Source organism: Urocampus carinirostris, chromosome 8, assembly GCF_059441175.1.
Source record: "Urocampus carinirostris isolate Australia breed hairy pipefish chromosome 8, RoL_Ucar_1.0, whole genome shotgun sequence".
Lineage (NCBI taxonomy): Eukaryota > Metazoa > Chordata > Actinopteri > Syngnathiformes > Syngnathidae > Urocampus > Urocampus carinirostris.
In genome coordinates this window covers 2,535,640-2,562,819 of record NC_142356.1, presented here as the reverse complement: position 1 = coordinate 2,562,819, position 27,180 = coordinate 2,535,640, and the positions used below count along the sequence as shown (strand labels likewise).

At 40.6% G+C, this 27,180-nt stretch overlaps 1 protein-coding gene across 2 annotated transcripts; it reads right to left on the bottom strand.

Moving 5' to 3' along the window:
* Window positions 1–10: 10 nt before the first annotated feature.
* Window positions 11–26,381, bottom strand: tecrb (trans-2,3-enoyl-CoA reductase b). Of its 2 annotated transcripts, XM_088341318.1 has the most exons (12): window positions 26,275–26,381; window positions 16,550–16,600; window positions 13,426–13,477; window positions 13,292–13,336; window positions 11,452–11,555; window positions 8,677–8,792; window positions 6,963–7,068; window positions 6,824–6,896; window positions 4,973–5,016; window positions 4,851–4,908; window positions 3,728–3,816; window positions 11–329 (listed from the first exon to the last, which is right to left on the bottom strand). In XM_088341318.1, the coding sequence occupies exons 1-12, from the start codon at window positions 26,287–26,289 to the stop codon at window positions 156–158; spliced, it is 927 nt and encodes a 308-aa protein (XP_088197444.1). In that variant the 5' UTR covers window positions 26,290–26,381; the 3' UTR covers window positions 11–155. The 2 variants fall into 2 exon arrangements, with proteins under 2 accessions (XP_088197444.1, XP_088197443.1); XM_088341317.1 differs by lacking the exon at window positions 26,275–26,381 and having other exon boundaries at window positions 16,550–16,822.
* Window positions 26,382–27,180: the final 799 nt, after the last annotated feature.

Here is a 27,180-nt window from a genome sequence, read left to right as displayed (position 1 = left end):
AAACAGAAAACCAGTTTCATCCATTTTTATGAATAAATTATTTTCCTCAAAACACCAATTTTTCACATTTCCACCCATCAAAACCCGAACGGTACACGCCGTGCAAAACGTAGGGGTGGGACGAGGACGACGGGATCGGGGACCCCCCCGCCCGCTTACAGGACAAAAGGCAGGATGGGCGACCGGAGAGGAGGGTAGTCTCGGAACTCCTTCAGGTAGCTTCGGTGTTTCCCTTTGGCCCAAACCGTCATCTGGATGAAGCCCACCAGGGTGAAGAAGCCCACCGGGAGGCACTGGGTCATCACCGTGAAGCCCAACCAAGAACCCAACTGGAAAAAGAAGCCCAAAAAAGAAATTCCTTTTATCGAGTGCCATCGGATTTATAGCGGTTGCCGTTCGCGTGCCACACACAAAGCTCCCCAAAAGAGGGCGCTGTTTACTTAAGTTTAAAGCATGTCACTAGCAATGTTGCCTTTCATTTTCCACAGGTTCTGAGCAACGCTTGAAACAACAGTGAGCAACAGCAATCCCAAGTGTGGCAACTAAGTCATTATCAAACATGTCCAAAACTTGACATTTTACAATTCTTTCACAAGATTTCCATTTCTTTTTTTTTTCCTGGAATCTTTTGTCGCATAATACTAACATTTTTGGGAGGTTATTGAGTCGGTTGCACGATACAGAACTGTATTTAATTATTTTTTTAAAGTACAATGTTGGCAGCAAGATTAACTTGATATAATTGGAAATGATTTGAATGCAACACAACCTTAATTTTATTTTTACCTGTTTTTTTCCCCTTTTTAAAAATTCCTTAAAAAAATCTCATTGTAGCTGTTACTTTTTTGTTCTCTATTACCCTTTTTCCCTTTATTTGCTTCTTTCTTTTCTTCTGGCTTTATTTCAGAATTTTTCCTGCTCTGTTTTTTTCTTTTTCTCTCCTTTTGTTTTGTTTTTTTCTCAGCTTTTCACTACTTTTTCATTTTGGTATTTTTTCTTTTTTGTTCTATTCCCCCCCTTTCCTTTAAGTCATTTTGTGCACAATTTTATATAATATTTGGTCGTGTAGGGATGAAAGAAGCAAAAACAACCCGAAGAGCCGTTTGGGACCCGAAAGAGCCGGTTCCTTTTAGTGAGCCGAGCCGAAGAAGCCGGTTCTTGAAAAACTCTACTGACTTTACTCAACTTCCGTCTACTTCGACATTGACTTCCAAATACCGCATTTAGAAGACAGCGTCCGGGTCACTTTGACTTAATTCTATTCTTAATTAGCAATTTGGAGCCCTGATTTTTGTGAGCTGGCTCGATTTTCTCGTGCGTGGAAAATCTCTGTGTAGTGCGCGATTGCGCACACACGCAGCTTAGAGGGAACATTGGTCACTAGTAATAACCCTTGGATACATAAGTGGGGTCTAAAATGAAAAGATTGTTATTTTGTCATAATTATGAAGATAAAAAAGTTGTAATGTCGTATCCCAGGTATTCTTTTAAAATCAAATAGCTATACTGGTCTAAAAAAATGCAATTGGGTTTTTGGATCCGACGGCGCTCGATTTCAACCAATCACAACGCGAGGCAGACCACAGCCCGCCCCCTTTTGTAGCGCACATATAGCATGGCACGCTAGCAGCTTCACGATCAACTCGATCGATGAGAACCGAAACAGTTATTTCTTCGACGACGAGAGTTTTACGATTGTGACTTAAAGGAAGTCAAGTGGCACTAACAGGCGGCCCGCGGGCCGGATCAGGCCCGCGAAGGGATTGAATCCGGCCCACGAGATAACACAGAGAAGCGCAAGAGAAAAACGAGCTGCAGGTTGAAATATGTCAACTTGATGTTGCCAAAGAAAGGTGCCTCGAACAAAGACACTGTACAGTGGAACCTCGGTTTTCGAACACCTCTCAGTTCCAAAAAATCGGTTCTCGACCAAAAATGTCGAAAATTCTTGCTTCGCTTTTCGTTCAAAAAAATTGGAGTTCGAACGCCGGTACGCTTGGGTGCGATGCTGAGCGGCGTACGGGTGTAGATCGTGTAGATTGCCCCCACCCCTCGTGAAGAACTGTTATGACGTGCGCGCACACTTCTTTTCGCTTTTAATATCGGTGAACGGAGTGTTTTAGCCCCTAATTATGCTTCCGAAGAAGGTCGGTGCAAGAGCAAAGTTGCTACAGGTGAAAAAAAGAAGAGTAGTGCGTACAACTATTGCATTTAAGAAAGAAATAATAGCAAAATATGAAGAAGGTGTGCGAGTTTCCCTTCTTTCGAGGGAATAGAGCACGGCTTCTGCAGACCTTCACAAAGATAAGAAATCCTATTCATAATTCTTTTCTTTATCCTTTAACCGCTCACCACTTGTTGTGGAGACCCGGGTGCTAAATGACGTTAAACGACCTGATTTTTTTAGTTTTACACGTTCTTGTTGGCGTCATTTTTCGTACGGAAGAGTACGCTAACGCGAACGTACGATTAGCTTCATGTTTACGTTCACGGTAAACATTCAGGGTGTTCGAACGGATTAAAACGATTTTACATTACTTTGAATGGGAAAAACGATTTCGGTGATCGAACAAGGTTCTGGAACAGATTATGGTCGAGAACCAAGGTTCCACTGTACTTGTCTCTCTCTCTCTTTTCCACCCCTTTTCTCCCATTCTCTGTCTCTCTTTTCCACCCCTTTTCTCTCTCTGTTTTCCAACCCTTTTCTCCCACTCTCTCTCTCTCTCTCTCTTTTCCAACCCTTTTCTCTCTCTCTCTCTCTCTCTTTTCCAACCCTTTTCTCTCTCTCTCTCTTTTCCAACCCTTTTCTCTCTCTCTCTCTCTCTCTTTTCCAACCCTTTTCTCTCTCTCTCTCTCTCTTTTCCAACCCTTTTCTCTCTCTCTCTCTCTCTTTTTTCAACCCTTTTCTCCCACTCTCTTTTCCAACCCTTTTCTCTCTCTCTCTCTTTTCCAACCCTTTTCTCTCTCTCTCGCTCTTTTCCAACCCTTTTCTCTCTCTCTCTCTCTTTTTTCAACCCTTTTCTCCCACTCTCTTTTCCAACCCTTTTCTCCCACTCTCTCTCTCTCTCTTTTTTTTCCACCCCTTTTCTCCCCTCCCCCTCTCTCTCTTTTCCACCCCTTTTCTCCCCTCCCCCTCTCTCTCTTCCACCCCTTTTCTTCCCCTCTCTCTCTCTCTCTCTCTCTCTCCCACCCCTTTTCCCTCCCTCTCTCTCTCATTTCTTTCTCTGTTTTTCTTTCTCTTTAATCTACTATTGTGTGGCCCCCTGACCCCCCTGCTTTAAGTATGTCACAGCGCCCTCTTGAGCATATGAGAAAAACCATTACAAGCCAAAGTGGCATTTCGTAATTCAAGTTTATCTTGTCAACGATTATATACTCTGTATACCATTATCTCTCATAAATCTGAATCTATTTCTGCGTAGATCTATGACTTCCTCATAGATGGCCGCCATTTTGCTTTCACCTATAAAAGTTGGCTTGGACACCTTGATGCCAAAGAAACAATCATAATAGAAAATAATTCTGAGCCTCATCTACTGACTTTTGAGAAGAAACGATAAGGCTCCGCTATCTGAAGAGTCGCTCGCTGTTGTTTCAGCCGCTCTATTTGCTCCCCGTGTGATACATAGACGCTGTCACTACGGTGGGCGTGGCTTAGCGCGCTCTGTCGGATCTATCAATCATCTAGCGTTTGAAAACGTTAACTCGAAGAAAAAGAAAAGTGAACCTCGTAAGTGTAGTTGGGACAGGAGACCAGCAGGAAGATCCAGGTGAAGGGGTTCTTGGTCGGGTAAGGAATCTTCCGGGTTTTGGAGCCTGAAATCCATTTTTGATTTCAGTAAATGGAAAGAAAACGAGACATTCGCAACAATAGATAATAGTAAACATGATGGCATCGTCATAAAAACATAAAAGTAATAATAATGCACTTACAATTGGTCAAGTAGAGCCGGGCTATTTCATTCTGAGACGACATTGTTTGGTTAAGATTGAAATTATACCTTTTGTATGATATTTGTACTTTTTTTTTTTTTTTTACATTACTGCAAATAAATGAGCCAACTGGCCAAATGTTTTTCACGTTTAGTAATAATATTTTTCTTTTACTATGTTTTAAACTTTCCCTCAAAAAAAATCCAACATACAGTAGACCCCCAAGATACAGCAACCCCACCTTACAACATTTTCCGTTTACCCTGATATGCCATTGGCTGAACTACCTCCCACAATGTCTTTCTCACAAAGTTGATTTCATTCAGCTAGGGGTAAGATGGTTTGCGGTGACGCTAAAGGGAGAAGCAAGAAGATAATAACCAAGAAAAACAAAGTAGACATCAATACCCTCGCTTAGGAAAATGGCTGCAATTTATTACGATTAAGGCGAAGGAATCTTTTAAGGGCATGACGACGCTCACAAGCAGAAGCTTTCTGCATCCACCCGTGACTCCACCGGACCCGCTCAAGGTAAGGTCATTTTTCCTGGACATGTTTCGTTGGTTGATCGGTTGGGATCCTTGACCACTGGGGTGGTGGGGGCCTCGTTTCCTGTGGTGCATCTTGGGCACGTACAGCCTGGTGGTGCCCATTTCTTTCCTGGCCAACATGTTTCCACTTGGTATCAAACCGGGGACCTTTTGCCTGTACTACTGCTCGTACAGAATATTACTTAGGATAAAGTAAGTACTACTTCTATTTGGTATTTTGATGTTTTTATCTGGGAAGCATGAGCTGCTTAACAAAGGATTCCTTCCCCCACTATACAGCAAGTTCACCTCGCTATGCCTTATCCTGAGGTCTACTGTTAATGTAAAAAAGAAAAAGAAATAAAATAATCCTTTTGGAGAGAGTACCTGGCGGACGAAGGTTGCGCAGCGCGATGTGGATGGAAAAGTTTCCGATTTGGCAAATCTGAAAAAGATGAAAAGTCTTGAGGAAAACAGTCCTAAAATACAAAAAACAAACGTCCCCTTACCAGGAATAAGATGAGAGCCAATCGGATTTGTTGCTCGCCGTAAACTGAAACGACAGGACAATGCAATTGAATGGAGTAAACCCCCGGGATACAGTGAACCCCGCCTTATGGCGTTTTCGCTTTACGTCGTGGAGAAGGCATTTTTCCCGCCCCCCTTTACGGCATTTTCCCACGACACGGTCGGCACAACTTTTCTGATTTCTGTACTGTAGATCTTTAGATACAACGACCCCACCTTATGACATTGTCCCTTTACAGTGTGAAATGAGATGTTTTTAGGGCCCCTCTTTACAGCATTTGCCCCAATATACCATCAGCATAACTTATCGTTTTCCTCTGTCCTGGTTTTTGTACAGTAGACCCCTGGGATACAGGAACTCCGCCTTATGGCGTTTTCGCTTTACGTCGTGTCATAAGATATTTTTCAACCCCTCCATACAACATTTCCCCCCACTTTGCAGTCAGTAGAACCATCCTGATTCTTGTACACTTTAGGATTTTAAAGTTTTCATCTTACGATGTGTAATGTTTTTTTTAGCCCCTTTAATCAGGAGGTGATTAAAGCAAGGACATTGTCTAAGAGCATGACGAGTTCACCTGCATCCACCTGCTACTCTACTGGACCAGCTCGGGTCATGTCAAACCCAAAGAAAATCAACCAAGATAACTGGTTTTCAAAAAATACAAACCTCTACCCACGCTGAGGTACATGTCAGTAACCAATCAAGAAATGAAAATAAGGAGGCGATTAAAGCAAGGACATTGTCTAAGAGCATGAAGATTTCATCTGCATCCACCTGCTACTCTACTGGACCAGCTCGGGTCATGTCAAACCCAAAGAAAATCAATCAAGATAACTACGGTTTTCAAAAAATACAAATCTCTACCCACGCTGAGGTACATGTCAGTAACCAATCAACAAATGAAAATAAGGAGGGGATTAAAGCAAGGACATTGTCTAAGAGCATGACGATCTCATCTGCATCCACCTGCTACTCTACTGGACCGGCTCAGGTCATGTCAAACCCAAAGAAAATCAACCAAGATAACTGGTTTTCAAAAAATACAAACCTCTACCCACGCTGAGGTACATGTCAGTAACCAATCAACAAATGAAAATAAGGAGGGGATTAAAGCAAGAACATTGTCTAAGAGCATGACGATTTCATCTGCATCCACCCGCTACTCTACTGGACCAGCTCGAGTCATGTCAAACCCAAAGAAAATCAATCAAGATAACTACGGTTTTCAAAAAATACAAACCTCTACCCACGCTGAGGTACATGTCAGTAACCAATCAAGAAATGAAAATAAGGAGGCGATTGAAGCAAGGACATTGTCTAAGAGCATGACGATTTCATCTGCATCCACCTGCTACTCTACTGGACCAGCTCGGGTCATGTCAAACCCATATAGTACTCACTATATACTATTTATTTCAATGTTTTTTATCTAGAGTTCCACCAATTAGCATAGGTTTCTATTCTCAGTTGTATTGCAATTTCACTTTTACATAAAATAATGGATTCATGTCATATCCCAGGGTCTACTGCACATATCGAACGGCAACGTTTTTTCTTCTTTGAGTGAAACGGCAGTTGGCATCCATTACTTTGGTGCGTTGGCGCCCCCTAAAGTACAAAAATGTGCCTATTATGAAAGTCCGCCAATCCTTTTAGCGACATTTCCTTTTTTCTCTTCTCACCTCCTGGATTTTGTACCTCCTGCCTGTTATTATGACATGATCTACTGATTCTAGGCAACTTGATTGAGCCACAGGTGATGAAGAAGCAAGAATTCAGCCAATGGGAATGCAGAATGTGGCAAGACTATATGACAATATTCACTTACTTGGTGGCGTATATAAGGGGTGATTGATGTAATAAGCCATCCAGGCTGCAAAGCCCCAGTAGTACGTACAATTCTGAAAAAGTACACGCACGTTCAAGTACACGGCGGAGTCACGGTGGGTTTATGGAGGGTGTCCGACCTTGAAGATGTTGCGCAAGGGCATGGTTCCGTGAGAGAAACGATGGACGAAAAGTGTCTCCAGAAGCCTCTTCAGGTAGTGGAAGGAGTGGCACATGCAAGCCAGGCTGCAAGGAGGACAAAGGGATTTTGGGGGTATTTCTCCAATAATATTTTGGAGTATTTCTCTACTTTTTAGAATGTCTAAGTAGTATTTCTGTAGTAAGGTTCCTATATTATAGTATTGCTGTGGTAGTATTTCTATATTAAACTATTAGTGTAGTATTTCTGTAATAGTATTTCTGTATTAGTGTGTTTTTGTGGTAGTATTTCCACAGTCGTATTTTTGTTGAAGTATTTCTGTATTATACTATTTTTCTGGTAGTATTTCCGTAGTAGTATTTCTGTGTTATTGTGTTTATGTGGTAGTATTTCCACAGTCGTATTTTGGTTGAAGTATTTCTGTATTATACTATTTTTGTGGTAGTATTTCCATAGTAGTATTTCTGTAGAGGTCATTTGGTATAATAGTACCTGTCGTATTCTGGTATTATTTCTGTATAACAGTATTTCTATATTAAAATATTGCTGCAGTATTTCAGTAATATTTTTGAAGTAATATTTCCTTATTGTAGTATTGCTGTAGTATTTCCGTAGTAGTATTTCTGTATTATACTATTTTTGTGGTAGTATTTCCATAGTAGTATTTCTGTAGAGGTCATTTGGTATTATAGTATCTGTAGTATCCTTGTATTATTTCTGTATAACAATATTTCTGAAGTATTTTTGCTGCAGTATTTCAGTAATATTTTTGAAGTAATATTTCCTTATTGTAGTATTGCTGTAGTAGTTCCGTAGTAGTATTTTTGTGTTAGTATTTCCACCGTCGTACTTTTGTGGTAGTATTTCAATAGTAGTATTTCTGTAGAGGTCATTTGGTATGATAGTATTTGTAATATTCTTGTATTATTTCTGTATAACAGTATTTCTGAAGTATTTTTGTGGTAGTATTTTTATATTAAAATATTGCTGCAGTATTTCCGTAATATTTTTGAAGTCATATTTCTGTATTGGAGTATTGCTGTAGTATTTCCGTAGTAGTATTTCTGTATTATAGTATATTTGTGGTAGTATTTGTGTAAAGGTCATTTAATATTATAGTATCTGAAGTATTCTTATATTTTTGTATTACAGTATTTTTGTAGTAGTATTTCTGAATTATAGTATCGCAGTAGTGATGATTCTCTATTCTAGTATCGCTGTATTATTTTTGTACTATTACTGTTGTATTATATTTGTAGTATTTAAGTGTTATAGTATCGCTGTAGTATTTTGTAATTTTAATTTGTAGTATTTCTGTGATAGAATTTCAAGTATTTTCTGTAGTATTTCAGTAATAGTATTTCAGGTAGTTTTTGAAGTATTTCTGTGATAATAATTCAGGTCATTTTTGTAATATTTCTGTCAGAGTATCCCAGGTCGTTTTTATAGTATTTCTGTCGTAGTATTTCAGATAGTAGTTTTGCCATACTTCTATAGTAGTATTTTATTTGTACTATTGCTGCAGTAGTATTCCTGTTGTAGCATTTAAGTTAGTGTTTTTTAAAAAAAAAAAGGTATTTCAAGTAGGAAGTGATATTCATTTGGTTGTTGCGGTATTTTTGTAGTGTTTTGTCCATATAGTACTATTTCTGCAGTGGTATTTTTTTGTAGGATCACCTTCAGACAAGACTTACTGGACCACCCAGTGTTTACTGGTGGTGAAATCGTATTTGGGGGCGTAAATGAAGGGCACCCGGAAGTAAAACATCAAGTAGATGACCAGAGGACCCGTGTACTCCGTCAGGAAAACCTGAAAGTCAAAGAACAAGTCAGGGGAAGTACAAAAACCACAACGCTGATTCAAATACTTCATTAAAATATTTAGAAAGACTGGGAACATTCTAGCCACAATTTTTTCAAATTATAGTTCTTTGCTCGAAAATAGGTTATGACGTCACAACTAACACACATGTTAAATAAGGCCACCAAAACAAAAATGATGCAGCTAAAATCGTAAACACAATCTTAGTTTTTAAAATAATCATCAAGTCAAATGTGCGTAAAAGCAAAAACATTTACGTTCGAATAGATTGCCATTGAATTCGCTAACCACTAGGTGGCGGTAGCTCTTTATTGATGGAAATTGATGGGCTGGAGGCAAAAGCGAAGAATGAGGAGCAAGAACGTTTTGAAAATGTTTTGGTAAGTTTTAGTCATTTACAGCGATTTCATGGTAAATATTTTGACTATGTTGAAAACAATCATTTGTCTGTTGTATTTAAATGGATGTGAATTGGAAGCACTCACTACTAGATGGCGCTAGTGGCTTTTTTTAGTATGCAGTAGTCTAACACAGTGTTTTTCATGAAAAGAATTTGAAGATGAATTGCCAGTAGCAGTTGCATGTTGTTGATTTTTTGATTTAAGTTATCATGTTGCCAAAATGACAGTATAAAGTATAAGTATAAGCACTTTGGTACACTGAAAGGACTGTTGTAAAGGGCTGTGTGAATAAAGTACTGTACAGGTAACATTTTTAAAATCATTTGCGGTCAGGAGGTAAACCAAGTTATTCTTTCTGGTTAATAATTTTGCTGTGATTTCGGATTGTGTTATATGTTTCTTCGGTTTTTAAGCTTAGCTTAATGTTATGCGGTTTTCCTCATGTTGAGGTGTTTGAGTTTTTCCTTGCCCTCATGTAGGTTTTAGATCAGGGGATGGAGTAATAAGTGTGTGGTTTGCAATAATCTGTGGTCTGTGCAGCCCTTTGAGACTCTTTGTGATTAAGGGCCAAACAAACAAACATGACTTGAGGTTTTGAAGTTTTTCCTTGCCCCCATGTAGAATAGAATAGAATATACCTTTATTGTCATTGTTATAACATGGGTTATATTGTGACAACGAAATTGGACGTGGCACTCCAGGTCCACATTTTACAGTGAGGATATAAGGAAAACAAAGAGATAAAGGAACAAAGAAGATGTTTGTACTGTCCCTGTTGTATAGGCTTTGTTTTCCTCCAGAGGGGGAAGTATGAGGGGGTGAGGGACAGACAGAGATGGGCGGATCCAACTAGATGATTGACTTACTGTACACACGGTCCAGTGTTTTTTTCCCCTAATTGCTCAGTTCACGAATTGAATGGATTTGGGAAGTACAGTTCATAAACATGCCCGATTGAAGTCGCCGGCGACGATAAAAGCTCCGTCAGGGGATGGTGTCATAATAGTGTGTGGTTTGCAATAATCTGTGGTCTGTGCAGCCCTTTGGGACTCTTTGTGATTAAGGGTGTCACGAATAAACAGGACTTGACTTTGTTTTAAGAAACAAACTAAAAATGAGTAAAAATCATTTATGCATTCTAACCTTTTTTACAATCTTTTTGGGGAGATTATCGAGATATTTAAATTATGATTTTTGCTTGATAACATTTATTTCATTATTTTCTGTTGGTTAATAGATATTTGTACCGGTTCCGTCTCATGTTCAGAGAATTACTTTAAAAAAAGAGAAAGTAAATGCTGCCACCTAACGGTATGGATGAATTTTACAGCAGGGAGATCAATGGCAGAAAGCTACGTTTTATTTAAATACTAATAAAATACTTATACAATTAAAAAAAAAATCGGCAATTTCCTGTGGCACACTAGACAAGGTCTCACGGCACACTGGTTGAAAAACACTGGTCTAACACGTAAACCTATTATGGCTACTATGCAGATTTTTACTTTTCCAAGTGGTTCCGATATACCACTTAAAATGTGTCTCCCTCCAGCAGTTACTAAAAAATGTTGAGGCTCATTTTTGTCCTAAATAATAATCTCCAAACAAAGTGCAAGCAAAGTTCATTAGTGAAAAGGTCATGAAAATACTGCAAACAATAATACAGTCGTATTTACCCTCAGTGATCTTCCATATACAGGATTATTTAGTGATTTACTGCCAAAAGGGGTCTGTTGATGTGACACCTTGTATATAAGCTGTAGTTAAAATTGTGTCCCATATAAACCGGACCAAACCCTAGCAACAGTCTGTGTTGTGTTCGCCTTCGCATGTGCAAGAATCGGCTCCAAATATAACAGTACATTAGATAATAGCACAAGCTCTAGTTTATCTCCAAGCTATATGTACTCATGAAAGAGTCATAGGTTCCCGACCCCTGGACTAGAGGAGCAAGAGAATTAGGGAAAATAATGATATGAAAACAGCCCTGTTTGGATAAATATTAATTTAATTTCCAGCTATGTCATAGCACTCATTGTTTATTCAAAGTTATCTATAAATACTTTGTTGAAAATGGTATCCAAAAAAAAGTCACATTTAAAAGTGTGTGTATCAAAGGTGCTCATGACTATGTGGCAGTAGACATAGATATCTTGGAGATGGACATGAAGAAACTCAGAGAATCTTTGCAGTTCTGTTCAAATTTCTAGTAATATAGATGGTTTTTTATTTTTATTTTTGCTTACCGTGACCCAGCTGATTTGAGCCCCCAGGTCTCGGAAGTAAAAAGTGGCCGTGGTTCCCACAGGGAGCTGCTGCAGAACGTCCTCGTCTTTCAGAGATTTTCCCTCTGAAACACATATTGTCCAGGAAAATGCTTTTTGAGTGTTCATTTGGAGTTTACCTTAAAGAGACAGTGTGTAATAAGTCACCACTCAATGTCTCTGGAGCTTAGATTGGAGCTGAAATATGTGCATTGGAAGGAGACACACTACGGAAACCTGACAAAATTCAGAAGCAAACCTCCAGAAGTTCTTACATGAGCACAGACTGATCAATCAAGAAATTTGGTGACTTGGAGGAAGCTACTAATAAGGTCAGTAAAAGATTGCAAAAGCAAACCATAGCCTGCCCCGAGTGGCCAACATGAGAAGCTAAAGAAGGAAACGGTGAAAAAAAAAAGATGCCTGAACGATGGAACTCAGCGACCATCACATACAGGGTGAGTGACAAAGCAAGCTTTTATTTATTTATAGCAGCTAACAATAACAACGGTGAGTCATAGCCTGCAACCAAGTGTCTAACATGACTGGCTAAAGAAGAAAACTGTGGGTTAAAAAACAGATGCCTGAACGACAGGACTCGGCCTTTGGCAATCACATTTGGGGCTCTGCTGTGTGTAGAAAGGGGCCGTTAAGTGCTAAATCTGGACAAGCTAGATGTAGATGGCAGCCAAACATGTCAGCTTCTTCAAATTGTGTACCATCAAAAACAAATCTCAACCCAAAATAATGTTTTTGAGATGGTTCATGTGTTTTTGCTTATTAATTGAATCAAAAGTGTTTTATTCAAATGAATGAAGTTTTTTTTACACCACTAGGAGGTGTCTAGACGATACCCACGAAAGGTTTAAAGCAGGGGTGTCCAAACTTTTCAGACATTGGGCCGGATTTGGTAAACTGAAAATGTATGAGGGCCGACTATTCAGCCTGGAATTTTCTGAGCAATCTTTAACAAATCCACCCTCCGTGAAAGGTTTGTAGTGCTTGGCGATCAGCGTTGCAACTTTGTAGCTCGCCTTTGAAGAACTTATTTGACTTGCAAGGTCTCGTGAAAACAGTTAAAACTGCTTCCAGTTGCTTTACCTTTTCACAGTATTCATTTCCAGTTAGATTTCTGTAGTCAGCATGTTTCACCTGGGAGTGCCTATTGATATTATGTTCCTTGAAAACAGCTTCAGTCCATTGACAAATTAGCCAGACACTACTGTTGTGGATTTTGGTAAAAAAAAAAAAAATACTCCTGTTTTCACTTCTCGTGGAAGCGGCGGCCCTCACACTCAACTTTCCTTTTTTTATTTAAAGTCACTATGTAGGAAATGGGGTAGGATAAAATTCTCAGAGAAAGCTAATGGAAACATGGCTAAAGGGCTACTGCCAGAATCTGGTAAAATGGTGATATTTTTTTTTTGTACACATTTATTTTATACTGTGGTCATTATTCCTGGCGGGCCACATATTATATATTTTATGACAGAGGCTGCGGGCCAGTAAAATTTTTATCACGGGCCGTAATTGGCCCCCGGGCCGGACTTTGAACGCGTCTGGTTCAAAGGCATTCTCCAATACATTCATACATTATCTGCAGCGCTTATTCTCAGTAAGGTCGCGGGGGTGCTGGAGCCCATCCCAGCTTCTTCAGGCAGTGGGCAGGGGACATCCTGAACTGCTTGCCAGCCAATCGCAGGGCATATTCCAATACATTTGAATGTGTTTTCAATACATATCTGTTATCTTTATTTCGTGTATTTGCAGCAATTGCAGTTGAAACTTTGCAATTTTATGCGCTTTGGTCCGGACAACTTACTCGGGTCAAGGCGGATGGACTGTCTGGCCGGGTACCACTGAGGATCTAAAAGGTATAGAAAATGGGAAAATGTCAGTTCCGCACTAGCTAGCGAGCTATCTCCTCATTGGAAAGCGATTGACGGGAACACTCACGGCTCTTGTGGAACATGGACTTGATCTCCCCTATGGTGGCGTTGGGTTCCACCTGCAAACCGCAAGAAAAAAATTGAGGACGGTCCGACCGTCCCATTTTCCGTCCATGACGGCAATTAGCGGTAAATTTAGCCCCGGCTGCGCCCGCGCACGTCCCGTGGACGTGAGCCATCCGACAGCTGCTATTCGGGTTTCAGGATCCTGCAACTCCATGGCGACCCGATGAAATCGAAAACTTGGGACGGCGTGCCGTAAAAATCCAGGATGACGGCTAAACGAGCACCTATACAACGGAGCTAATGGTTTTAGCGCTAAGCTTTTTGAAGCAGAGACCTTTTCTTTGTCTGATATGCATTTCTAAAATAACATCAGATCACGTTAATACCGTGTTATTACTATGTTACTACCAGATCGTAATTGTTGAACATTGGGCTAAAATAGGTTAGAATTGAAATTTCCCAGAAAATCCCAATGGTCAGTTATTTTCAGACCCAGTTATCGGGCTACTCGGGTCATACCTGTCGTATTTCCCTTAAAAAACACAAAATAATCTTACACCATATTTTTTTGTTTATTTCTGTAGTTTAACATGTTATATTGTACATGTGTTTTGTTATATCATATATATTGTTAATGAACATTTTGTTGTGAGACACTGAGTTGCTCGACATTAATGAGGTTTATTATTAAAAAAAAAAAGTTTAAAAATGAAGTCGCTTGGACGTTCACTGGAGAAGGAAAAAATACATGCAAATAGAATGAAGTAGAATAAGACATTTTCTTATTCAAATTATGAATTCATTTTCTGCATTCAATTATTGTTGGTAATTTACTGATTCAAGGGATAACCACAAACCTGTCTTTTTTCATGTTCTCATTTTTTTCTTAACTTCTTTATACAACATCATCATTCGTAATATAATGCATCAAAGCAAGTGAGCCGTTTGAAAGCCGGTTCTCTAAAAAGAGACGGACTTCCTTTCACTACATAACTACTGTATTACATGAAATCCGAGGCTGCAGATGCATGCGCACAGTAGCATCAAAGCGTTCGCTTCGTTTGCAACAAAAAAAAAAACATACCGAGATAGAGGCTACCGCGGCGAACTCGTTTGACTTGATTGATTTGCCGTTTGGTGATCGTCGGTGTATACCGGATGGTACCCATCATTGACAAATTTGCTTTTTTCCGTATAGACTTTCTTGTACGTCGTACACGTCTTCAAATGCATACTAAACGTACTTTGTACAGCAAAAGCGTACAGCTCGACAGGTATGCTCATTTGTTCCTAGGGGTTTCCCCCTTGCCCACGGACGACACGTTCGAGACCATGGGACAAAACAACCCCCGAAAATAGTGGAAAATTCAAAGACATCAAGGGTTGGGTTTCCCCTGAATTGTTGAACGAATTAAAAAGCCATAAAGTTGAAGGAATTGGCCGGATTAGTGTTTTGGTCTCATTTTTTAGCCTAATTTTGCTCAGTTTGGCTTCAAGTGTTTCAGGTACAGCTATAGCAAGATAAATAAAGATGATGATAAAAGATAAATAACAACCTCAACCAAGCTATCATGTCTGTACTATGTTCTTATAATGTAATTACTATGTAAGATAATTGTTGTTATGACGAGTATGGCTAAAATAGGTGAAAAATCACATTTCCTAGAAAATCGCAAAGACCCATCGCTGGAGAGCCTTTTTCAGAACCGGTCCACGGTCTACTCAGCTGTTCTTAGCCCCATGGTATGTCATGTAATTGCACATTTTAAACCTACGAGTATTTAAAAAAATGCACATTTATATGATAGTTCATATTGTTGTTATTTTAATAAACAAAGGTTTAAGTTACCCAGTAAATATCACACACTGTATCTTTAATCAACATGACTAATGTTGTCAGTACCAGGAGGCCATCCAAAAATGGATGTCTGTTTTAGTTTTTTTTTACAAGCGTTTAACGCCCAACATCCATTGCAGCCTGGTCATCCTGTAAGGGGATCACCTCATGTGCGGTCCCTTCTCAAGGTTTATTTTCCTCCCGCTGAGATTTTTGAGTTTTTCCTTGCCCGCATGTGGGTTTTAGATCAGGGGATGGTGTCATTAGAGTCTGTGCAGCCCTTTGAGACTCCTTGTTATTAAGGGCGTCACAAATAAACATGAGGTTTTTGAGTTTTTCCTTGCCCTCATAGGTTCTAGATCAGGGATGGTGTCATAATGGTCTGTAGTCCCTACAGCCCTTTGAGACTCCTTATGATTAAGGGCATCACAAATGAACATGACTTGACTTGAGGTTTTTGAGTTTTTCCCTTGCCCTCATATAGGTTCTAGATCAGGGGATGGTGTCATAATAGTCTAGTCTCTACCAGAGTTGGGTAGGGTTACTTTAACTGGATTACTTTCACTTACTTTTGGATTACTCAAATACCAAATATGCTAAAAAAGACAAAAGAAACTAAGTAGGAATAAAATGACTAGATTTTGTGCAGGCTCGGGGAGTAACGGAAAAAAGATGTCGGCAAGCCGTTTGGATTGATTTTCATTTTGTTCCTGTCGCATCTGATGTTAGTTTTTCCGGGGATCAAAGAGATCAAAGCCAGGAGAGAAAGCTTACCACGTGTTGTGAGTCATCATTGTATTTGAATAGGAAGAAGCGATTGGGCAGGGGGGGTCATAAGGACATGGAACGGGTGTGGGCGGATATGCCTGTCTCGTGCCTCCTTGTGTTAATTTTGTGCGCACGTATGCCGACCCCCTAAAATCAATAATGAATTATATAGTTCTAAATTCGGCTAGTAAGCAAGTACATTCTGGTAATAACACAAGTTGTTTGAAAAATACATAGAGAACTGATAACCTTTCATGCTAACCAGTAGCAGTACCGGTGGTGTCTCCTAGTCCAGATTAAATGATAGAATTGATATTTTGTTTTTGGCCCATGAAAAATCCACTGAAAATGGACTATGAACTGTTTAAATTTGTGTTAAGACCAACAAGCAGGAAGAGTCGGGCTGGTAAAGTTCTAAAAAAGGTGCCACTCCTCCCCGGTGGGACTGTTTTACAGTTCGCGGTGCAGAATTTCATGCCATGCCAAAGACGAGGTTGTTTGTGAAGGCAAAAGGACTCACCTTATCCAGGAAGCAGAGCTTGTCCTTGGTCTTGGCATCCAGTATCTCCACCTCAAAGAAAACAACAGCTTTTTTAGCCTTTTTCGCAGGTTTACGTTTAACAGGGGGAGGGGCTAGCACGGGCGCCGCCGCCCCGTTAGCCGACTTCTTCCCGGCGGCCTCCAACGCCAGGGCGTCCATGTCCAAGGTCCGCTTTTCCCTAGACCCGGACCCTCGCGTCGCTCCTGAACCTCGACTGGTTCCAGAACCTCGCCCGGCTCAGCTGTGGAAATAAATCTGTCTCCCCCATGCTTGCTGCCACTGGCGGCCCCTCCCTCGTCCCCGTCCCGGATGCCCGGCCCACCCTCGCTGGCCGCCCTGCTTTCATTCCTTCAATTCTGGCCAACGGCTTATTTTAACTCCCGGCTGACCCCAGGAGATTCGCTATTTCCGACGGTCTCGCAGAAAGAACTATCCGGAGCGCATTGGATTATGCAACGCACCATAACCTGGCCCTAACCCCGGACACCAGTCCGGGTCGGGTCAACAGCTTAGGGTGCGAGGTGTTATGACAACCAACACCGTTGGAACCCCATCTCCTGGTCTCTCTCTGCAGCTAAATATAAAACGGACTGCTCACTCTGCACAACAGCCCCCTAACCCCATATGTCCTGGGGGTGATGTCACAACCCCCAAACAAAAACCCTTCCACGGGTCACAAAACCTGCAAGGTTTCCCTTTCCTGCCACCGCAAGGTGAGAATGTTTCGGATTCTCTGGGTCTTCCCCACCCCCGGGTGAAGCCTACCCCAAGCGCACAATCACCTGGTGGTCAAATGTGGGACTTCATCTCAGACAGGTTGGAAACTCACCAATGAAGATCAAGTTTTTATGGCCGACATAAATCAAGAAGGAGCCCAACAAATTTAAGACAAAGTCATTTGGTAATTGATACCATAGTACAGGGGTCAGCAACCAGTGGCACGCGAGCGCACGTCGAAATAATAATGATTCTATTATAAAAATGCGCATTTTTACCTGGAATTTAGACATTTTCAGTTACGTGCCGTGTTATTTAGAGGCTTTACGTTAGCGCCCCTCCTCCTCTGCTTCGTGTGTGTTTTCCGAAAAGGTTGCGGATTAATTATAAATGAAAACATTTGCAATGCCTTATTAGGTTTTTACTTTACGGTGAAGATTACTGAGTTTTTCTGGACCCTCTTCACGGCATTTGCCCAACTGTATGATATCAAAACATACCTGTCAACCTCAGCCAATTGATCGCCTTATTTGATTGTAATTACCGTATTTTCCGCACTATAGGGCGCACCCCCCAAAAATAGTTTTTGGTCCTATATCTTCCATAGATAAGGCGCACCGGATTATAAGGCGCTACAATGGGAACGTCGACAAAACAGTCAGATGATTCAGTCCAACTGATTACCCCCTTAACATTCCTAAAGCTTGCAAAGAAGCAAATACGTGTCGTAGACACGTGCGGATGCGGTGTCCGTACGATGTCACTCAAATGCGTCGTTTCAAATATCATTCGGAAGGTTAAAGTCTTGGGATTCAAGAAATGCCAACCATTCCTTAGTTTCTATTTTCTTTTTCGCTCGCAACTTTACTGTGCATATGACAATAAACACTTGGAATTGAGTTTAATTTAAAAATAGACACTCCATTCCCTCCATTATCTGCACCGCTTATCACAGAAACATCGAGTTCAGTCTGAAACAAGATACTGGGAAATTATATAGCCAGGGTAGCTCACCGAAGTCGTTGTGTTCAATAATAATGTGCAGCCATGGTCCTCTTATATCCGTGAGTTTAGTAAATCCAGGAGAATCAAATATTTACAAATACGGAATAGTAAAAAAATGCTTTCTGTATGCCGTCAAACCACGTGCTATAAGCATTCATCTTTTTCGGCCAATTGCAGGCTTTGTTTTGCCGCTTCAGCCAATGCCAGCCTGTAAATGATAAAAAGGATCCGCCCCTTGACCTCAGAATAACTTTAGCCAGTAGTGATCGATTCAAATGATGATTGACACATTGGTTAGCCAATGAAACGCCGGTAAATAAATCCCAGCATACACCGCGGACTACTTGGCGTTCGGGGGAAAATCTAGTCGGCGGCTGCAAGTTAGTTGCAAGACTTTGCGATTTGATATTGATCCATAAATAAGGCGCACTGTATTATAAGGCGCATGGTCAGCTTTTGAAAAAAATTAAGACTTTTAGGTGTGCCTTACAGTGCGGAAAATACGGTACACTTGTTAAGCAATAATATTGTGCAGAAGTTTGGGGCAATAATTACAAAATGTCACTACAGCCCCCCTCCTAAAACATGCAATGAGAACCATACACAGGGTAGGATATCGGGATCATACTTATTTTATTCCTGCGGTCTAAATTATTAAAATTGGATGATTTAGAAGCATTTTCAACGTCACAACTGCTATCGAAGATCAACAAAAACAAAGTGCCAGAAAACCTCCATAAATGATTGACTCGGAAAGAGGGAAGTTATAACTTAAGGGGCTGTCGTGAATTCATGATCCTAAGTGTGAGAACCACCAGGAAAAGTATGTGTGTGTCTGTGTGTGGAGTCAAACTTTGGAACAATTTACAAGATAAAACAATGCCCAACTATTCACGTGTTAGAATATAAATTAAAAGAAAAAACATTACTGGCAGAATACAGAGATAAAGAAAATGGAGTAGGAGTGATACGAGAGATTTGAAATACTGCGTTTACAACTATAGTTAACCTTGTCGTTATTGTTACTATTATTAGATCATAACTGTTATTATTGCTATTGTTGTTAGTGTCATTGTGTTGTATTCAGAAACAAAAGAGGAGCTATCTGTAAAATGTCATTAATAGGGAAGATGAAGGGGTAGGGAAAATAAGCGTCTGCTTCTTACTACCCCTTTTCGAACATGTTATGTTAACATTGTTTTTGTCCCGTTTTTTTTTTTTTTTTCATAATGTTCGAAATCAAGTTTTCATTCGTTCATTCACTCAAAATACCTTACTAAAACAATGCGGCACCTATTTACTCACCGCAAGACAGACTATGTAGAATAATTTCTCAGCTGCACCGCTTATCCTCAGTAGGGTCGCGGGGGTGCCGGAGCCCATCCCAGCAATCATCGGGCAGTGGGCAGGGGACACCCTGAACTGGTTGACAGCCAATCGCAGGGCACACGGGGACAGACAACTCACTCACTCATTCACACCTAGGGACAATTTGGACCGGCCAATTCACCTGAAATGCATGATTTTTGGAATGTGGGAGGAAACCCGAATGCCCGGAGGAAACCCACGCAAGCACGGGGAGAACATACAAACTCCGCACAGGAAGTCTGGAGCTGGATTTGAACCCACGCAGGAGGTTCCCATGACATGAACTGTGCCGCACATGCGCTAACCACTGCGCCGCCGTGCTGCCCCACTATGTAGAATAAAAACAAAGCTAATTGGTGTAAACCAAATAAATGCTTGATCGAGGACAAAAGTTGCATTTTAGCAATCTCCAAAGACGTTGTCGTCCGCTACCGGTGACTGAGACGAGACACGATCGGTTTAACAAAAACTACGTTTTTAAAAAATAAAATGCAGTCTCTGTTTTCCCGTACAAAATATATTATACAGCGTACACAATTTGAAATGATCAAAAACCTCGTAAATTATGAGGGAAATGTTGACGGGTATAAAAAACAAATTATTGAGTTTAAGTGCATTACAATACTGTATTTTCTTGTACTGTATTTATTCGCTACGAGTACAAAGGTTGCAGTGATGATAAAACAAAGCAAGCGATTATTACACAATACAAAGAAGGCACACAAACCCTTGTTAAGTCACATGGCTGTGACCAATTGACGATAGGGGCTATCATGAAAAATGGGAAGGCGATCTTCTAATTACACGGCAATCCTCCCGAGGGGGACGTTTAAAATCGGTTTTATTTTATCCCCCTTTTTTATCTCTTTACCCTTTTTGCATCCACCCACTACTCTACTACACCAGCTCCAGTCACATCATACCTAAAGGTGAATAAATACACATATGTAGTTCATATTATTTACTATTTTGTTCTCTGAATATTTTTATCTGGAGTGGAAAAGGCTTCAGAACTAATTACCATAGGATTCTAACACCAACTATACAGAAACTTCACTTTAATCCCCACCTCAGAACCAATTCATGCGTTATCCCAGGGCTCTACTGTATTTGGTTTTTGAAAACTTGCTTAAAACTCAGAGAAACGTCTTTAGTTTTGAGATGGATTGGAAGTGTTTAAAGTCAAAAATGATCCGTTTGAATCAAATGGACTGAACCATTTCAAGGCAGTGCAGTATTTTTCCACCCTGCATTGTTCAATTTTTTGTGTTTAACTTTTTTTTGTACGAGCTGGCATTTACAAGTATTTTTACTTGATATAATTTCCCTGTATGTTTCTGGGAGGAGCCCTCGTTCCAAAAACGTTGCTTTGCTAGTGATTCATAGAGCCAAGAAGAAATCTGCGCGTTTGAGATCAGGGGAGGGTGTACCGTATTTTCCGCACTATAAGGCGCACCTAAAAGCCTTTATTTTTTTCAAAAGCTGACCATGCGCCTTATAATACAGTGCGCCTTATTTATGGATCAATATTAAGTCTTGCAACTAACTTGCCGGCGCCGACTAGATTTTCCCCCGAACGCCAAGTAGTCCGCGGTGTATGCTGGGATTTATTTACCGGCGTTTCATTGGCTAACCAATGTGTCGATCATCATTTGAATGGATCACTATTGGCTAAAGTTATTCGGAGGTCAAGGGGCGGATCCTTTTTATCATTTACAGGCTGGCATTGGCTTAAACGGCAAAACAAAGCCTGCAATTGGCCGAAAAAGATGAATGTGTATAGCACGTGGCTGACGGCATACAGAAAGCATTTTTTTACTATTTTGTATTTGTAAATATTTTATTTTCCTGGATTTACTAAACTCACGGATTTAAGAGGACCACGGCTGCACATTATTATGAACACAACGACTTCGGTGAGCTACTCTGGCTATATATATTATCCCTGTATCTTGTTTCAGACTGAACTCGATGTTTCTGTGATAAGCGGTGCAGATAATGAATGGAGTGTCTATTTTTAAATTCAACTCAATTCCAAGTGTTTATTGTCATATGCACAGTAAAGTGGCGAGCGAAAAAGAAAATAGAAACTAAGGAATGGTTGGCATTTCTTGAATCCCAAGACTTGAACCTTCCGAATGATGGAACGATGCATTTGAGTGACATCGTACGGACACCGCATCCGCACGTGTTCTCGACACGTCTTTGCGTCTTTGCAAGCTTTGGGAATGTTAAGGGGGTAATCAGTTGGACTGAATCATCTGACTGTTTTGTCCACGTTCCCATTGTAGCGCCTTATAATCCGGTGCGTCTTATGTATGTCAAAAATAGGACCAAAAACTAGTTTTTCGGGGTGCGCCCTATTACCCGGTGCGCCTTATAGTGCGAAAAATACAGTAATAGTAGTCTGTGCAGCACTTTGAGACTTCTTGTGATTAAGGGCTGTACAAATATACTTGACTTGACCTGTAAATCCAAAGAAATCTTAATAGTTGAGTGTGTCATCTGGAAAGCAATGGAAACTGATCTTATACTTGCAAATAATATCACCTAATGGAAGCATGCTAATGCTGAAAAGAAGTGGGCCCAGTACTGAACCCTGTGGAATGACATGAACAATTGGAGGGCTAAAGGGGTACGAAGAGGGAAGAAAATTAATCTATCTTCAATTTTTGAGTCTGAACCAACATTTTTGATTTTAAAACTAAATCCGTGTCACTTTTTCACTTGTCGGATGCCGTGATCTAGCAACATTTATCGGGTGTATTTTCGACATTCCATTTTCTATGATTAATGTTGATTGATTGACTTTACTCCAAAATAAAGTAATAACAACTATCACGGTTGCCATGGCGCCCAAATGGTCCTGCCCATGGACACCGGCTGAGACGCCTTGACTGATTGCTCCTTGGGAGTACTTAAACGCGGTCCTTAGAGCCGTTAGTTGTCTGAGCGGCTGTGATACTTCTGTGAAACTTCTGCAAGACTCCTGTTAAACTCTGTGACATGCCTAGTCTGTGAATTTGCCTGCGTTTGATCCTGTTTTGTTTGATTTTCACCACGCTTTTGTTTGGATTTCAATCCACTTCTGCGACCGTCGATCCCCGGAGTGTGCGCGCATTCCTCCTCTCCTTAATAAATTGTGAGTACGTTACGCGAGTGGGTTCTCAATTCTGTTTCCTGCCCTGGTCCTTGACAGCAATGAGATAGTGATCAAAAAGATTCAAACAGGTTGGGGTGGGGGATTATGGGTAACCCGTGTCCAATTGACAACCCCCTTGCCCCCTGCCCCCATCTATAAAAACACACGACGAGGGTGAAGCGAGGATAAACGGCTTCAGCGGCTACAGCACAGGTGTCAAACAGGCGGCCCGCGGGCCAGATCAGGCCCACCAATGGTTTAAAATCCGGCCCGCAAGACAATAGTGAGAGAAGCGCAAGAGGAAAATGAGCTGTAGTTTTAAATATTTCCACCGGATGTCACCAAAGCCAGTTAACACCTGCAAAACAATTGTGATAGTATTTCTCCATTTCTCTCTGACTCACTTCTTTTTTTATTTATTTCTCCCTCTTTTTCTTTCTCCTGTTCACTCTTTCTCTATTTCTCTCTCACTCCCAACTCTTTCTTTTTCTCTGTCTTGCTCTTTCTATTTTTTCTCTTTCTTTCCCTTTTTCGACCCCTCTCTCTCTCTCTCACCTCACTTTGTCTCTTTTTCTCCAGCTGACTCTTTCTGTCTGTTGTTTCACTTCTCTTATTCTTTTTCTCTTTCTCTTTTTTCCACTTTCTTTTTCTCTCCATATTCATTTCCCCCTTCTTCTCCATTCATATCTCTCTTCTGCTCTTTTTTTCTCTCACTGTTACTCGGTCTCCCCCTATCTGTTTATCACTCTCTTTCTTTCCCTCTCTTTCTCCCAAACTTAGTAGTCCGGCCCCTATGAGATTTTTTTTTTTAATAGCATTTGTGGCCCCCAGCTAAAATGAGTTCGACACGCCTGGGCTACAGGACACACACCAACTCCTTTGCAAGGGTAAAAATATCCATTCTCAAATATTTGGATTATATTTGAATATATTTGTCTTCAGGCAACTAAGAGCAGATGATTTGAGTTATGAGTTATTGCAATTTGCAAAAGAAGAATCCTTGAAAACTTGAATCGGGGTGAATAAGCAGGTAGAGTAAATAAACATTTTGTGCCGATCGTTCTCTAAATCCAGATCCGTTTTGATTCCATTTGAGGTGGGAGAGGTCAGGTGACTTTTTAAGCGGTCGCCATCTTGGATGACATCCAAAAATGGAAGAAGATTTAACTACAAAATGGCGTCCGTTTAAAAACACTCTATTGGCACGCGAGGGGTTAGCCAGTGGCTCGCGAGTGCAAGGAAAAATAATAATGATGAAAGGAAAGGATGAAAAGGAGGAAAGATCCGTGTTTTAACCCACCCACAGAAACACCGGCGCGCGATAAAACAACGAAACACGAAAAAAAATCTCGTTTTTTTCAGCCGGAGTGGACTGAGGCTTTGTGCAAAAAATGACCGTGCTGTTTGTGCATTATGCCTCGAGAGCGTTGTAATTCGCACGTCAAGTGTTAAATGGTAAATGGTCTGCATTTCTATAGCGCTTTTCAAGTCAATGAAGACCTCCCAAATCACTTTACAATGTGCTTCACACTTACCCATTCACACACACACTCACACACCAATCGACCTTGGCAGCCATGCAAGGCGCCGACCTGCTTATTGGGGGGATTAGGGATTCAGTGTCTTGCCCAAGGACACTTCGACATATAACATGCCCTCTACCTGATCCTGTTCCGTTCCAATTGTGTTGGGCAAGACCACATCTCGTTTTGAAATGAAATGAAATGAAATGATCTGCATTCAATGTCAATGACTTCCCAAAGCGCTTTACAGTGTGCTTCACATTTCCTAATAGCGGCCTTGTATTGCAGCCATGTAAGACGCTAACCTGCTTATTGGGGGTGTTAGGGGTTCAGTGTTTTACCCAAGGACACTTCGACATGTAACACGGACAAGCTGGGATTCGAACTGGGATCCCTTGATCCCAAGACGAGCGCTCTACCGCCTGAGCTACTGCCGCCCCATCTGGAAATTAATTCAAGGACGAGTCTCGAAAAGCGGAGACATGAAAACGCGCTGTTTCCAGGTACAGCCAACAAACACAGACCCTGAAGACCTTTGTCACTGCTAAAAACACCACCACTGAAGCAAGCTATCACATTGCTCACTGAATAGCAAAGCACAGAAAACCATTTACTGATGGCGAATATATTAAAGGTGTGTGTGTGTTTCAAGTTTCTGAAATAAGATTTTATTGATGAATGGTATGGTTGCTTTTGATTGTAGTTCATTGTTGATGAAGAATAGTTGAAGTCATGGATGTCTACACCCCACACCAAAAAGGTTGCTGACCCCTGTTCTACACTATTACATTGTTATTATCGTGATAAATGTCATAGACTGTGTTTTCCGAGGGTCAAGTGACTCTTTAAGCGGCTACCATGTTGGATTACAACCAAAAATTGAAGGAGTTGAAACTACAAATATGGCGACTGCTCAATAGTCACATTACTGTTGAAACACTTGAGTCTTTTTTGACACTGCTACATTGTTATTTTCAGGACAACATTCTTAAACTGCAAATGTTTTCATTTATAATGAATATTGTGATGAAGCAGCACGGCGGAGCAGTGGTTAGCGCATGCGCGGCACAGTTCTGAGGTCACGAGATCGAACCCTCCTGCGAGGAGTTTGCATGTTCTCCCCGTGCTTGCATGGGTTTCCTCCGGGCACTCCCGTTTCTTTCCACATTCCAAAAACCTGCATGCCAGGTTGATTGGCCTTAGCAAATTGTCCCTAGGTGTGGATGAACGAGTGAATTTTCTGTCTCTCTGTCCCCTGCCCGAAGACAGCTGGAATGGGCTCCAGCACCCCCGCGACCCTACTGAGGATAAGCAGTGCAGATAATGGATGGACATTATGATGAAAAATCTGTTGAAGACTTTGTTCAAGGTACATTGTGTAGTATTTGACAACTAAATGACACTGTATTGTCGAATACGAGGGCAAACCAGTGCCGAATGAGCACAGCGTAGCAGCAAGATGCCAAACAAACATGGCGGCGCCTACGAGGTATGGATTCCACTATATAAAAGAAGATACAAGTTTTTTTGTCTATTATTCAAATCACTTTGTTTTTACTGAGGGTTTTCTGAACCACTAGGAGGGGCTTAATATTACACACTGTCCCTTTAACTGGATGGTTATTTAAAAAAAAAAAATGACGTGCCGCGAGTCATTCCACCCCGAGATTATCGCCGAGATTTCTCAAATTACAACGTTTATTCCAACATTGTAATTAGAAATATAGATTAATAAATGACGACATGTTTGTATTCACACGACGACTTTAAAACCGTAAAATGTCCGCGCATGCCAAAGCTACAAAAGCTCCGGTCACAGCATGAGCTCAACCTATAACTCTGGTATTATACTAATTATGTATATTAAATAGTTTTATTATATTTAAACAAAACAATAGTAAGTCTTTGTTCCGCTCGAAGTTACAAAGGTTTCATTTTATGGCACTCACCTCGTAGTGCTTCATCTTGGCACCTCGTTCTTCCTTGGTATCCCGAGTGATTGACAGCCAAAGGTCCAATCAGAAAGTGAGGAATCCAGACGCTAAGCGGATACTGGGACGGTTAAACGACACTTTTGAGCCAATCAGAGGGCGTTTTGGTCAAAAGAATACGCCCATTTAGGAAGCAGGACTGCTTACTTATGTCAGTTTCGAATGTAAACAGAACAATTATAAACATTATATTTTGAAATTAAAAGAAAAATGCTCACCAAGCCAATTTATGATTTCTGTTGTTGTTTGATTTCATAAATTTGATAAATAAATAAAAACGGAGTGTGCTTTGGTTGGTATACCACTTGTTTTTTCTCTCAGTAACATTGAACCCTCGCTTTAATGCGGTTCTTTCTTCACGGTCAAGCCACTTCGCTGAGTTGTATTTTGATTTGCGTTCTGATTGCCTAAACCGTCACTCTGGTTTAATTATTATTTACATTATAAAGTCAAAAAATATTCGCAGGGCTTTCTCACTGACCATTTGGGTAAGAAAAGGTTTGGCAAACGTTTTGAGGGTCTCCTAACCAGCACTGCCGTTAGCTTTTGGTCTAAATCTGACCTGATTCCGACATGATTTATTCCCCCAATAGATGTATCAAATAAAGTAAATGAAATTAAACTTGTTGCTGATCCCCGTCTGAGATCATTTGATTCTGGTTTATTAAAAATGTTATATTAAAAAATAACACACATTCAAAAGATACTATTTCTATAGTGGCTTAATTCTCTAGTTTCGACTGTTTGGGAAATACTATATTTTTGAACCTCAACACACAACTTGACCTGAGATTTAAATGTGCAATTTCAAAAAGTAAAAAAAAGAAGATAAGGAGGAGGAGGGGAACGAGGGAGTATTGTATC

What these genes read in the sequence shown, in the direction of transcription:
- tecrb (XM_088341317.1), bottom strand. Translation starts at nt 16,729, where the DNA reads ATGGACGCCCTGGCGTTGGAGGCCGCCGGGAAGAAGTCGGCTAACGGG. An exon ending in CCCCTTATATACGCCACCAA is followed by an intron (nt 5,017 to 6,823) that starts GTAAGTGAATAT and finishes CTGTCGTTTCAG; the next exon opens with TTTACGGCGAGCAACAAATC. An exon ending in GCGCAACCTTCGTCCGCCAG is followed by an intron (nt 3,817 to 4,850) that starts GTACTCTCTCCA and finishes AATGGATTTCAG; the next exon opens with GCTCCAAAACCCGGAAGATT.